Source organism: Alosa pseudoharengus, unplaced genomic scaffold (assembly GCF_046254945.1).
Source record: "Alosa pseudoharengus isolate Yale_2024_CS ecotype anadromous, Long Island Sound unplaced genomic scaffold, YU_APseudo_1.1 YU_APseudo_1.1_scf_17, whole genome shotgun sequence".
NCBI classification, from domain to species: domain Eukaryota; kingdom Metazoa; phylum Chordata; class Actinopteri; order Clupeiformes; family Clupeidae; genus Alosa; species Alosa pseudoharengus.
This window is the reverse complement of record NW_027468640.1, coordinates 16741324-16754726: the sequence shown is the minus strand read 5'-3', so window position 1 is coordinate 16754726 and position 13403 is coordinate 16741324. Positions and strand designations below refer to the sequence as shown.

The window sequence follows — 13403 nt, the reverse complement described above, 5'->3', positions numbered from 1 at the left end:
CAACTTATATGCTTTGTCCAATAAATACATGGATAAATAAAGTTATAAATAATCACTGACACTACATAATGAATGATACAGCATAAAATTATACTATTGGTAATTTCAATAAAAACAAAGTCCATTGCAACCCCTTTTCCTGTGTTTACAGGCCTTCAGTCAATCCGGGCTATGCAAATGTAATGCCTGTCAAATGTCAAAAGTGGAAATATTTCCTTCATGGGGAGTTGATGGGGAGTATTGTGGGGGGGGGGGGGGCAGGTACACGGGGCGTCTACCAGGACTGCGTGGCAATGATGGCCAGGAGGGTGAGGCTGAAGGTGGTTCCAAAACTGATCGATCCTGCTGGTGATGTCTCCTGAGCTGACGGCTGCAGGGCGACAAACAATGTTAAGTGGACAATGTTAGGTGGACAACACCCAGATTAGGTAAAAACGTCATTTGTTCACATAATAGGACAGACGAGAACACAATGTAATAACACCCATTAATGGTTTAGGCAGGGCAATATTGGTAGATAAGTTAAAAAAATATTTGACAACAAGCATTGTTTCACAAAAAAGAGATGCAGTCACATTAGAAATCTAGACCGCTGGTACCAAATATCTCCATATAGCACTCACAAAGAAATTAGAGGTGGCTGTCAGTTAAGAAATGATTGGATTGGATATAGTGTTCAAATAAACTCACCTGTGCCATTCACTGAGACAATGTTAATAGTCAGGTTGCCACTTGCTGCTGCTTGCACCATGGTGTTGTATATGGCGGTTGCACTTGGTAATGTGGCGTTGTATGTGAAGTAGAGGTTTGATTGGGTTACATAGGAGTTTGCGTAAACTGTCCCATCCCTGAGGAAAAAAAACGTGGTTAATTAGAAGGGCTTCACTTGATTGGTTGACACCAAGTAGCAACTAAGTACAATCCATCGGGGAATTTATTTGAATATAAATTCAGAACATGTCAAAATAACATTGATGCTAGTGCTACTTTCATGTTTATTTATGTATAGTTATGAATGCTTTATAGCATTCTTATGAATGTGTTTATAATGATTAATGGGTATTGGGTTTATAAGTGTTACCTGTGTATATTTTGGGGATAGCATATCTATACAATATCAATAAAAGATCATTAAAAGATAATTACGTGTATGTTGTGGGGTTCAAAGAGACAAAGTTTGTAGAGTAATCTTCCAAAAAGAAGGGCTCCAGCTGAAAAGGGGAATCAAATAGAGTTAAACGTCATTCAGACTGCAAGCGACTAGTGAAAAGAGACCAAGTAATGTTAATATAGCCAAATTCAACGAAATAACCACTTGTGACCCGAATCATTACGCACCAAGTTAAAAGGATTTCAACTTGATTTGAATTTCAATTTGTTCTTCTTAGAATGATTTCAACAATGTATTGGCCTATATGTAACCTATATGCTTTAGACCTAGACTTAACTAACTCGTACTTTTCCCAGACAAACATTGTATAATCAATACAATCTTCTATTTTGTCATAAATTTATTATTGCAGACTCACCTCAGATTTAATTTTGGATGTCGTATCACGGTAGGCAGTTGAGTTGACAGCGGCCAGAGTAATGGCAGAAGACTCATTGGTGATGGTGAACGGAACATTGGCAATCATCTGTGGCTCGTCTGTGAAACAAAATAACCTGTGGTAAGTAATTGTACGTGTGTGGTGTGTGTGTGTGTGTGTGTGTGTGTGTGTTTGTGTGTGTGTGTGTGTGTGTGAGCATAGAATGCTACAGTTAAGATCAGTCTGATGTTTGATACTTAGCTTTGTTAAAAAAACGAGAAACTCACGGAGAACAGAGATTGTGCTTGTGTCCACAGACAGGTTGGCGGGGCTGGGCTGCTCTTTCAGTTGCTCGAGCACCTCCGTTGTGTCAGGGACAGTGTCTGGTACAGACTGATCAAACTCCACATTCATCTCTGCCTCTGTGTTGTCTGCGCGATAACGGGCTACGGCCCTTTTTAGAAAAAGAGAGAAAATAAAACTCAGTATGAATGTGTTTGTTGAACGGTCGACTTTGATCATAGCCATGGCCATTACCATATGCAAAAAAACTGGTTGTTGCTGGAGAAAATGAGTAGGGCCTAACTTACCTCAGCGATATGACAACGACTCGGAAGAACCTTGACCCATATTTCGCTTGGTAGATTGGTGTGGACTGTGAACACAGAATTATCATTAGGCTATTGGGAACGAATCCAGTCTTATAGCATTACAAACAATATTATCTGTCTTATTACACGGCTCTTCACAAGGCAAGTAGAACGCTCCATTGACTTGAATGGGTTCTAGCGGTCATTATTTCCGAGGAAAGGACCTCTGAAAAAAATAATGACCGCTGTCAATGGCAACGGAGTTTGTGCTTCTAATTCAGGTATTTCATATCACTACGCAAGAACTGGAACTTCATTCAAAAGTGAAAGCAGACAGTTCTGCCCTACAAAGCCAACGTGCAGTATCTACGAAAATTTGATTGAACGGAGGATATGCCATTTTATATTGGTGTAAAAAAGTGAATTTCACAAAAAATGCAGTTACTGCACTTTGGCAGAGTTGATCCGCTGTGTTCTAAAGAATGTTTGAGTCAAGTTCAGCGTGTGGTGTTCCAAACTATTTGTTTCTCAGCAAATGCCATTGCTGCGCGTCGTGGTCCGGTTGCCCTGTCGGGAGTTATTTTCCCAATAATGACCGGTGTTCTATACATTATCCCTTACTTATTATATGTATATATTATATATATATGTCTGATTTAATGTCTTCTTCTCAAAGGTAAAACATTTTTTGTATTTTAGGCAAATCAAATGACTTTAAGTGACTGAAACAGTAATTGTAAATTAGCCTTACCCAGCTAACAATGGAAGCAGCTAGCATCTGGTAAGCTTCAGTTTTGGGGTTGCTGTAATCAGCAATGTAGGTTTTGGTCATCACAAAGCTCATTGTAACTATGTAACGTGGAGTGGTCATTGGAGATGCTGCTGTTGTTGTCGTTGGCGCTGCTGTTGTTGTTGTCGTCGTTAGCGCTGCTGTTGTTGTTGTTGGCGATGCTGTTGTTGTTGTCGTTGTTGGCGCTGCTGTTGTTGTTGTTGTCGTTGGTGCTGCTGTTGTTGTTGTTGTCGTTGGTGCTGCTGTTGTTGGTGTCGTCGTTGGCACTGCTGTTGTTGTTGGCGCTGCTGTTGTTGGTGTCGTTGTTTGCGCTGATGTTGTTGTTGTTGTTGGCGCTGCTGTTGTTGTTGTTGTCATTGGTGCTGCTGTTGTTGTTGTCGTTGGTGCTGCTGTTGTTGTTGTCGTCGTTGGCGCTGCTATATTTGTTGTTGGCGCTGCTGTTGTTGGTGTCGTTGGCGCTGCTGTTGTTGTTGTTGTCATTGGTGCTGCTGTTGTTGTTGTCGTTGGTGCTGCTGTTGTTGTTGTTGTCATTGGTGCTGCTGTTGTTGTTGTCGTTGTTGGCGCTGCTATATTTGTTGTTGGCGCTGCTGTTGTTGTTGTCGTCGTTGACGCTGCTATATTTGTTGTTGGCGCTGCTGTTGTTGGTGTCGTTGTTAGCTCTGCTGTTGTTGTTGTTGTTGTTGGCGCTGCAATATTTGTTATCGGCGCCGCTGTTGTTGGTGTCGTTGTTGGCGCTGCTATTGTTGTCGTTGGTGCTGCTGTTGTTGGTGTCGTTGTAGACGCTACTGTTGATGTTGTTGTTGTTGACGCTGCTGTTGTTGTTGTTGTTGTTTCCGCTGCTGTTGTTGTTGTTGGTGCTGCTGTTGTTGTTGTCGTTGTTGGTGCTACTGTTGTTGTTGTTGGCGCTGCTGTTGCTGTTGTTGTTGTTGGCGCTGCTGTTATTGTTGTTTTCATTTCCGCTGCTGTTGTCATTGTTGGTGCTACTGTTGTTGTTGTTGGCGCTGATGTTGCTGTTGTTGTTGTTGGCGCTGCTGTTGTTGTTGTCGTTTCCGCTGCTGTTGTTGTTGTTGGTGCTGCTGTTGTTGTTGTTGTTGTTGGCGCTGCTGTTGTTGTTGTTGTGGTTTGCGCTGTTGTTGTTGGTGTCATTTTTGGTGCTGCTGTTGTTGTTGTTGGCGCTGCTGTTGTTGTTGTCGTTTCCGCTGCTGTTATTGTTGTTGTTGGCACTGCTGCTGTTGTTGTTGGCGCTGCTGTTGTTGTTGTTGTCGTTTCCGCTGCTGTTGTTGTTGTTGGTGCTGCTGTTGTTGTTGTCGTTGTTGGTGCTACTGTTGTTGTTGTTGGCGCTGCTGTTGCTGTTGTTGTTGTTGGCGCTGCTGTTATTGTTGTTGTCATTTCCGCTGCTGTTGTCGTTGTTGGTGCTACTGTTGTTGTTGTTGGCGCTGATGTTGCTGTTGTTGTTGTTGGCGCTGCTGTTGTTGTTGTCGTTTCCGCTGCTGTTGTTGTTGTTGGTGCTGCTGTTGTTGTTGTTGTTGTTGGCGCTGCTGTTGTTGTTGTTGTTGTTGGCGCTGTTGTTGTTGGTGTCATTTTTGGTGCTGCTGTTGTTGTTGTTGGCGCTGCTGTTGTTGTTGTCGTTTCCGCTGCTGTTGTTGTTGGCGCTGCTGTTGCTGTTGTTGTTGTTGGCGCTGCTGTTATTGTTGTTGTCATTTCCGCTGCTGTTGTCGTTGTTGGTGCTACTGTTGTTGTTGTTGGCGCTGATGTTGCTGTTGTTGTTGTTGGCGCTGCTGTTGTTGTTGTCGTTTCCGCTGCTGTTGTTGTTGTTGGTGCTGCTGTTGTTGTTGTTGTTGTTGGCGCTGCTGTTGTTGTTGTTGTTGTTGGCGCTGTTGTTGTTGGTGTCATTTTTGGTGCTGCTGTTGTTGTTGTTGGCGCTGCTGTTGTTGTTGTCGTTTCCGCTGCTGTTGTTGTTGGTGCTGCTGTTGTTGGTGTCGTTGTTGGTGCTGCTGTTGTTGTTGTTGTCTTTGTTGCCGCTGCTGTTGTTGTTGTCGTTGGTGCTGCTGTTGTTGTTGTTGGTGCTGCTGTTGTTGGTGTCGTCGTTTCCGCTGTCGTTGTTGCCGCTGCTTTTGTTGTTGTCGTTGGTGCTGCTGTTGTTGGTGTCATTGTTGGTGCTGCTGTTGTTGTTGTTGGCGCTGCTGTTGTTGTTTTCGTTTCAACTGCTGTTGTCGTTGGTGCTGCTGTTGTTGGTGTCATTGTTGGTGCTGCTGTTGTTGTTGTTGGCGCTGCTGTTGTTGTTTTCGTTTCAACTGCTGTTGTCGTTGGTGCTGCTGTTGTTGGTGTCGTTGTTGGTGCTGCTGTTGTTGTTGTTGTCGTTGGTGCTGCTGTTGTTGGTGTTGTTGTTGCCGCTGCTGTTGTTGTTGTTGTTGGTGCTGCTGTTGTTGTCGTTGGCGCTGCTGTTGTTTGTGTCGTCATTTCCGCTGTTGTTGTTGTTGTCGTTTCCGCTGCTGTTGTTGTTGTTGGTGCTGCTGTTGTTGTTGTTGTCGTTTCCGCTGCTGTTGTTGTTGTTGGTGCTGCTGTTGTTGTTGTTGTCGTTTCCGCTGCTGTTGTTGTTGGTGGTGCTGCTGTTGTTGTTGTTGTTATTGGTGCTGCTGTTGTTGTTGTTGGTGCTGCTGTTGTTGTTGTTGTCGTTTCCGCTGCTGTTGTTGTTGTAGCTGTTGTTGTGCCTGAAAAATCAAAAAGTGATTTCAGTGTGATTTCTACTTTTACTTTTATGAGTGTAAATGCAAACAGAATAACGAGAATAAAAACTGACAAGCACGAGGGTATCTTAGGAAATGAACACCTTAGTTTACTTGTATAGAAATATTTGATTGGCTACCTTCTGATTGTCCTGAACCTTCTACAGTTTCCCGCCGGAATCGTGACAGGGTGTCTGAAGACTTCTTCTTGGTAAATAGGCCTTCCTCCTTTGATGCAAGGTCATGCAATTCACTTTTGGGGCTGAACCTGCTTGTTGGAGTGACCAATATGAATTCAGAATCCTCCTCAAGCAGGCCATTCTCTGTGTGACCATTGTTTCTGGAGTCTAACACAGTGCGAGAGCCTCTTTCACTTAGCAATAGGTGTGACCGCTCTAGGTCGCTGTAGAACTCAATGTTGGAGTTGCGCTGGCTTGGTAAACCCTTGATGGGAAAACACATTAGTAGCAGGGCAAGACCTGTACAGAAAGAAGTAATCAGTTAGTTATCTTATTGATGGAAATTAAGAAATACATCAGGATGAAATAGGGGACAAGCTTCAATGCAGAGGACATTGACCACATAATGTCAATCAACGTATTGAAGGGTGACAAGCAGTGGAGGTAGACAGCTAGGTCTACTTGAGATCATGGCACAAGTCTTACGATGGGTTTCCACACAGCGAAACACCTCGAGAATTCCGGCCAGCGAAATTTTGCTTTGGGGGCGTGATGGCCAAACCGCTAACCTTTTGACTGCAGTGTCTAGCCAGTGGTGGCAAGCGAACTAATTAGGCTAATCAGCTGGTTCAAATGTTTAAGTACTTAATGAAGATATCCAGGGGCCTTTATGCCTCGACTAAGTTGATGTTGCCTAAACTACAATTCATGTTCATTGAAACAACAACGTCAATAAGACATAATATATTTCATCTTCACCTGTGTTGCAGCATGTAGCCTAGCTGTCTAACAGTTATAGAATTAAAAAGTGTTCAAGAAATATCACTGACCTATGGACAGCATATAGATAGCCATGTGTATCAGTTTGTCTGAAATTAGAAAGACATGGTTACAATACACCACAATACCTACAATAGTCAACCAAACCAATTAAGGCACCAGCACCACAAGGATATATATATCGTTGTCTGTGTGTGTGTATACAAAGATTTCTACAAACTCAAATTTATCACTAAATAAATACATGCATTACAAATAAGTTATCAGAAATAAAATTGTGTTAAGAGTAAACCATTTGGGTGAAATTTAAGAGTTTATCAACTTGAGTAATTAAGTATTTATTTTCCATGTTGAATAACTTAATCTAAAGAAAGTAATGTAAAGTCGTATGTCTTATGTCTTATCAAATATTTAGTATGTCTCTCTAAGAAATGACAACCAAGAGCCTACCTGTAAAGTTTAGTCCTTGGTGAAAAATCCTATGTCAATAGGCCACTGAGTATAATGTAACCCTGTTGTCCTCTCTGAGTGTCCTAGTTGTCTGAGTGAGGAGGTGAGGATACTGGCCATTTAATACTCCATCTCATACGAAAAGATGCTCCCTGCCCATCATTCCTGTTTGTCAGACTTGTTCTATTTTGGTTCTCTTTTGCGTCCTCAATACATCATGCAGGTTCTGAGTGACGTTGTCACTGTCTGCCCATCGAATTATCCACTCCTACACAGCTTAGCTATCTTCACAATCTAGTTTTGGCTTGGCTCTGTATCCTATCGCAACAACACCTTTCACAAAACCTTTCAACCGGTAACACATTGAAACACCTTAGAGAGCGGAGACATTCAGCAGGGTGAGGCTTATTATGCAACAGAATCATAAATCAATGGAACATCTCCGATGATTAATCACATCTAGGGTAAGACACAAATGTGGTATGTTTCTAAGCACTCACATATGTTTGCATTATGTGACATAGTGTTACATAACAGCCAATGAATCAGAAACTGTTAAGTTTTCATTAAGATAGACTATATAGTCCACCCGCCCGATTTCAAGTTCCATTTTTACCAATGTTTGGTCAATTTATGGATATGGACATGTTACGCTACAAAACTTTTTTAATTATTGTGGATTCGTGGTTCGTGGTTCTTTTTTGTTTGTGTGAGAACCCTAGCTGATGCATTTTGTATCACCTGAAGCTGTTTGATGATCTTTTTAGGAAGGCCTGCGAAAAGCTCATTGCAGTAATCAACTATGCAGGAGATAAATGCATGAATGAGTTTTTCTAAGTCATGTTTTGACATCAGCCCTTGAAGTTAGGCAATATTTTTAAGGTGCTAAAAAGCTGATTTAGTTATCGCTTGCATGTGGCTGTTGAAATTTAAATCACTGTCAATTAATACACCAATACTTTTAACAGTATCCTTTGCTTTCATCCAAAGAGAGTCAAGGAAAGAGCGGCAAGCCGAAGTCTTTCCTCCTTTTTACCAAACTATATATATATAATTACTTCAGTTTTTTCTTTTTTCAGCTGCATAACATTTTGAGACATCCAGACATTTACATGCTTTACAAGTGGTTAATACTTGATAATTGTCTATAATATGTTTATAGTTTTAGTAGTCATATAGTAGTTACATAGTTATATATAATATGTTTTACTGTCAATACTGTACATATAGGGAATACAATAAAAAAGAAAATATATTGTTTAAAAATATGTTTTTCCTCCTTTCAAAAAACAAAACAAAAGAAAACAAACAAACACAAAAAGCTCTGTCACAATAAAATCTGGGAAACTAAATACCTACATTTTTATATTCATCCTACCATCCGGGAGGGGTTTTATTGTTCAATTTATTAAAAAGAAACATAGGTCAAGCAAGAGGCTTGGCTATTGTCTACTATAAGACGTCCAGGCGCGTAGCAAGCGTGGGGGATGTGGGTGTTATAACGTACACACTTTTGCTGGAACATGATTCTATCCCCCACACTTTTTGTCAGATTAAAATGAAAGTAAAATATGGAAATAAACGCTCCCGTAAAGAGTTGGAACCGTATCTACCATAACGCACACACAAAGAGACACAAATAGGTCTGTTGATTTGATTGAATGGTCATCCAGCCAATCACATCAAGTTAGCCAGTGAAGAACCAGAGCCGCTCTGATCAAATTCAAAGTGTGCATCTTTCAAGGTGCTGCTGCTTGGGTCTGCATTAAAAAGTCTGCAGTGAGCAGATTTCAGGTAGAATTGAAATGATAATTGTTACCGCATTATGCTAATTTAGTAAACCAAAATTCACTGTCTGACTGACAATGTATAAATGCAGAGAGTCAAAGTGAAAGCGGGGGTGCGCGCACCAAGGCACTTGTTTGTGCAGAAAGACCTTGGCTACTATACTGTTCTCAGAGCATTTTGCTTTCTCTGTCTATGATCTGCAGCTTTTCTCAAACTATGGGCCTCCTCAACAATTAACCTACTGGTCCACGTAGCCGCGAAATTAAGTTATGGCCGGTGCTGGAGATCTTAAATACGATCGCGTTCCATTTAGAACACCTTATTTTGATCTTACAAACGGAGGCGTCAAGACACATTTGAGTTCTACATCTGAGAACTAAGCATTTCCAGCATGTAGAACTCAAATAGAACGCTTATGAGCGCTCATGCAATGTGTGTGTCCCTGCAGCAAGTGAAACTAGGTAACGTGTGCTAGAAGCAACAATAGCTTAAACAACAACGTGGCTTCCTGTAACTATTAATGGAAAAAGAAACTGCTAATCATAATCTTTAAATTGACATTAATTAAGCTGGCTATATGCAACACAATTTATTTATATTCCCTTTGCATATGTTTGGGTAGACTTCAAACGTTTTTGAATTTAAGCTTACAGTTCTGTATTCTTTATTATTATATTTATTTAGGTATTAGTGATACCTCGAAATTAGGCTGCTGTCTGTTAGGGCAATTTATTGTAGCCTGCTAACCCACAAAACATAATTTCTGAAATGATTTCTTGATTTATAACATGAGATATGTCTCCATGTAGGGTAGTGTCAAATAGTGAAGTGATAGGTAGATCATGTACAGTAGGCCTACATGTCACATGAGCCACACATATGAGGGGCGCTGCTTCTTCTGTCCCTCCCAAACTGCATTAAAATGGTGTGTTTAGCAATCAGAATTTCATTTTTTTTCGGGGTAGAAACTGCCGGACACCAATATAGTCTGCACCCCTCTCAGAAAATACTTACAACGTCCCTGTAGGGAGTTATTTATAATTTGGCAAGATTGTTTCATTTTCCTATCCCACAACCCCCACACTTTTAAAAAGCTTGATACGCCCCTGAAGACGTCACACCCCACCCTTATGTGCGTATTGTTATAGTCTCAGTGATTGTGCACACTTAATTCCTTATCTCTCACAGGTTACTCCCCTGAGATTCTCTGTGGCACGGTGCTCCATACCATTCAAGTATAGTCATTCCCTCACATTCTTGTCAGCATAGTTGAATATTGAGAGTAAATTATGATTACGGTCTTTGTAAACATTTACTGAATAATTATATTCACTGCACCCAGGAGTATTATACAAAGACTAACCAGTTTAGCTTTCCCTTGGTTCATGGTTGAAGTTAGCCTCACCTTTTATACATAATTTGTAAATGTATAAAGAGATCATATGCAGCACATTTTTGCATCCCCTGTTTGAAGTGAAATTGTGATGATTTTTCAGTTAGTTATATGCTGGAAATGTAAATTCATAAATATTTTGTGAGTTCTAATAAAAATACTTAACCTATATTTAAAATATGTTTATGAATTATTGTTAATAAATTATGCAATAATATTTTTTGATATTTAAATTTTTTAACAGTTGTTACATACACATGCACTAATGATTAGTTAGGGTTGTGGCGGAATTCATTCCACCCTGTCTTAACGTTAATTGTTTTCAATTGTCCAGAAGCACACGCATACACTGCACACACAAACACAAGTAACATAATTGCATTGCATGTAAATGCAATGGACTATTATCACTGTTCTTCTTAATTGCATTGCATGTAAATGCAATGTAGTCTGGTCAGTTTAGGGCAAATGGCTGCAAAAAATGATTAACATTTGAGCCAATGTTTTTCTGTTCATTTAGGGCCTAATAAACAAAAAAATGCAAGGAGCCCAAAACATTAAGTGGGGGAAGGCCCTGAAACGGCCACACCCACTTTTTAGACCCATAATTCTGTATCTCGGCTCCTGAAGGTCACAAAGAGTTGGTTTTGGGCTTAAAAGATGCAGAAACACCACGTTTATATTAGTGTTATGAACAAGCATAAGCCGTAAAACCTTTACTTTTTGAGATATTCACGAAAAACTAGTTTTTGCATGGTGCACAGGCCACGTTTCATGTATCAGCTCCTGAAGGTTGCAGAGAATCATATTAAGTTTTTATTAGGTATGAATCTCATCTTATATCAATGTTATGAACCACCAAACTCCCTAAATGACCTTAATTTATTTTAAATATTGATGCAAAAAATTAATAAGAACTGTCGCAAAAATCTGTATTTTAGCTTTGAGAACCACCTAAATCTATGGAATTTAGTTACCAAATTAACTTGGATGGATCAGATGAATCTGGGATAGAAGAAATGTAGTTGGCCTCTACTGTTGAATTTTTGTTCGAAACAACTGTATTGTATTGTTTATCAGACTATATTTGTGTTTAACTTGTGTACTAAAAAATCAGTGTTCTGCTGAGGCCCCCAAAGTTCTGCTGTTCCCTGATTTGATGATCTCCATTTGACTGAACTGGCATGTGCTTGACATGAAAAATGTCATGTAAATGTGTCCAACGTTTTCATTTTTAATCCACCACAGGAACTTGGAGGAAGGTACATAACAGATAGATTGATAGATATAAGTTATTGATCCCCTAATGGGAAATTCAAGGTCCCAACTTAAAACATCACAACATACACTACAACATAAACAGGATGATAAAATAACAACTCCACTTTTTATCATAAGGACAGTAAAAGATACTAAATCAAGTATAGTATATATACTCTTTTGATCCCGTGAGGGAAATTTGGTCTCTGCATTTATCCCAATCCGTGAATTAGTGAAACACACACAGCACACAGTGAGGTGAAGCACACACTAATCCCGGCGCAGTGAGCTGCCTGCATCAACAGCGGCGCTCGGGGAGCAGTGAGGGGTTAGGTGCCTTGCTCAAGGGCACTTCAGCCGTGCCTACTGGTCAGGGTTCGAACCGGCAACCCTCCGGTGACAGGTCCGAGGTGCTAACCAGTAGGCCACGGCTGCCCCTAAATCAAGGATCCACGTGAATGTACGAAGGATGTATAAGCATGAATCTCTTGCGTAACTCTTGCTCTATGAGGTGTGTGTCATGGTGATAGTGCAAATAAGTGCAAAAACAGTGGAGTGATAGTCTAGAGTCAAGAGACCAGCATTAAATACGGACAATATAAGAGATAAATGTAAGCATAGTAATATAAGAATTATAGCAGCAGTGCAAGGATAGGTTTGAAGTGATAGGATATCAGCCATTGGTCAAGTATGAAGTTAGACCACAGTCCACAGTGGAGGGAGGGGTTGTGCATGTGGGCTAGTATAGCCTGTAAACAGTGTAGACAGTGTAAGCAGTAACATTGTGGGTGAGTGGACAGTCCGTACACAACATTGTTATAGGAGGTCATAAAAGTGTAGAAGAGGGTGGAGAGGCAGATAGACTAAGCAGAGAAGTCGATCTCTTCACTTCCCTTTCGTGAAGCATTGAAGAGTTGTATGGCCCTGGGGACAAATTACTTCCTCAGTCTGTCAGTTGTGCATGCCAGTGAGCGTAGTCTCCAACTGGTCAAGCTCTTCTGCTTCATGATAGTGCTGTGGAGTGGATGACAGTCATTGTCTAAGATGTTGATTAGTTTGTTTAGGGTCCTTTTGTCTGATATTGAAGTGATGCACTCCAGTTCAGCTCCCACAACAGAGCCAGCTTTCCTTACCAGCCTGTCTTGTCGCCCAGCATCCCTCTTGTTAGTGCTTCCTCCCCATACAACAGCATAGCAGAGGCAACGGCAACAACAGAGTCAGACTGGTAAGACATCCAGGGGAGGAGCTTGCTGCAGACATTGAAGGACCGCAGCCTCCTCAGGAAGTACAACCTGCTCTGCCCTTTCCTGTAGAGTGCTTCAGTGTTGAATGACCAGTCCAGTTCATTGTCCAGGTGTAGATATTTGTAAGTGTTTACCACCTCCACATTGACCCCCTCAATGGTGACTGGCAGCAGAGCAGGCTTAGACCTCCAGAAATCCACCACCATCCCCTTGGTCTTAGCAGTGTTGAGTTGTGGGTGGTTGAGTTTGCACCATTCCTCCACCAGGCTCCTGTATTCCTCCTCTTGCCCATCCCTGATACACCCCACAATTGCAGTATTATCCAAAAACTTCTGCATGTGGCATGACTCAGTGTTGTAGCAGAAGTCTGACGTGTACAGGGTGAACAGGACTGGAGAGAGCTCAGTTCCCTGTGGAGCTCCGGTGCTGCTGATCACAGTGTCAGAGGCAGTTCTTCAGTCTGACGAACTGTGGCCGCTCTGTCAGGTAGGCTGTCAATCCAGGATACTAGTTGAGCATCCCCACCCATCTGCAGGAGATTGTCACCCAGTCTGAGGGGTTGGATGGTGTTAAAAGCACTAGAAACGTCAAAGAACATGATTCTCACAGCACTTTTCCCCTTGTCCAGGTGAGAATGCGTCCTGTGTAGGAGATATGTGATGGCATCGTCCACG

General features: G+C 41.3%; 1 protein-coding gene across 1 annotated transcript; it reads right to left on the bottom strand.

Annotated features, from left to right (window-relative positions):
- Positions 1-274: 274 nt before the first annotated feature.
- LOC143127020 (uncharacterized) lies at positions 275-7143 on the bottom strand. The gene is made up of 10 exons (XM_076288321.1): positions 7045-7143; positions 6645-6683; positions 5776-6114; positions 2871-5620; positions 2120-2184; positions 1817-1983; positions 1530-1648; positions 1147-1211; positions 704-848; positions 275-370 (listed from the first exon to the last, which is right to left on the bottom strand). The coding sequence occupies exons 2-10, from the start codon at positions 6667-6669 to the stop codon at positions 275-277; spliced, it is 3771 nt and encodes a 1256-aa protein (XP_076144436.1). The 5' UTR covers positions 6670-6683; positions 7045-7143.
- Positions 7144-13403: the final 6260 nt, after the last annotated feature.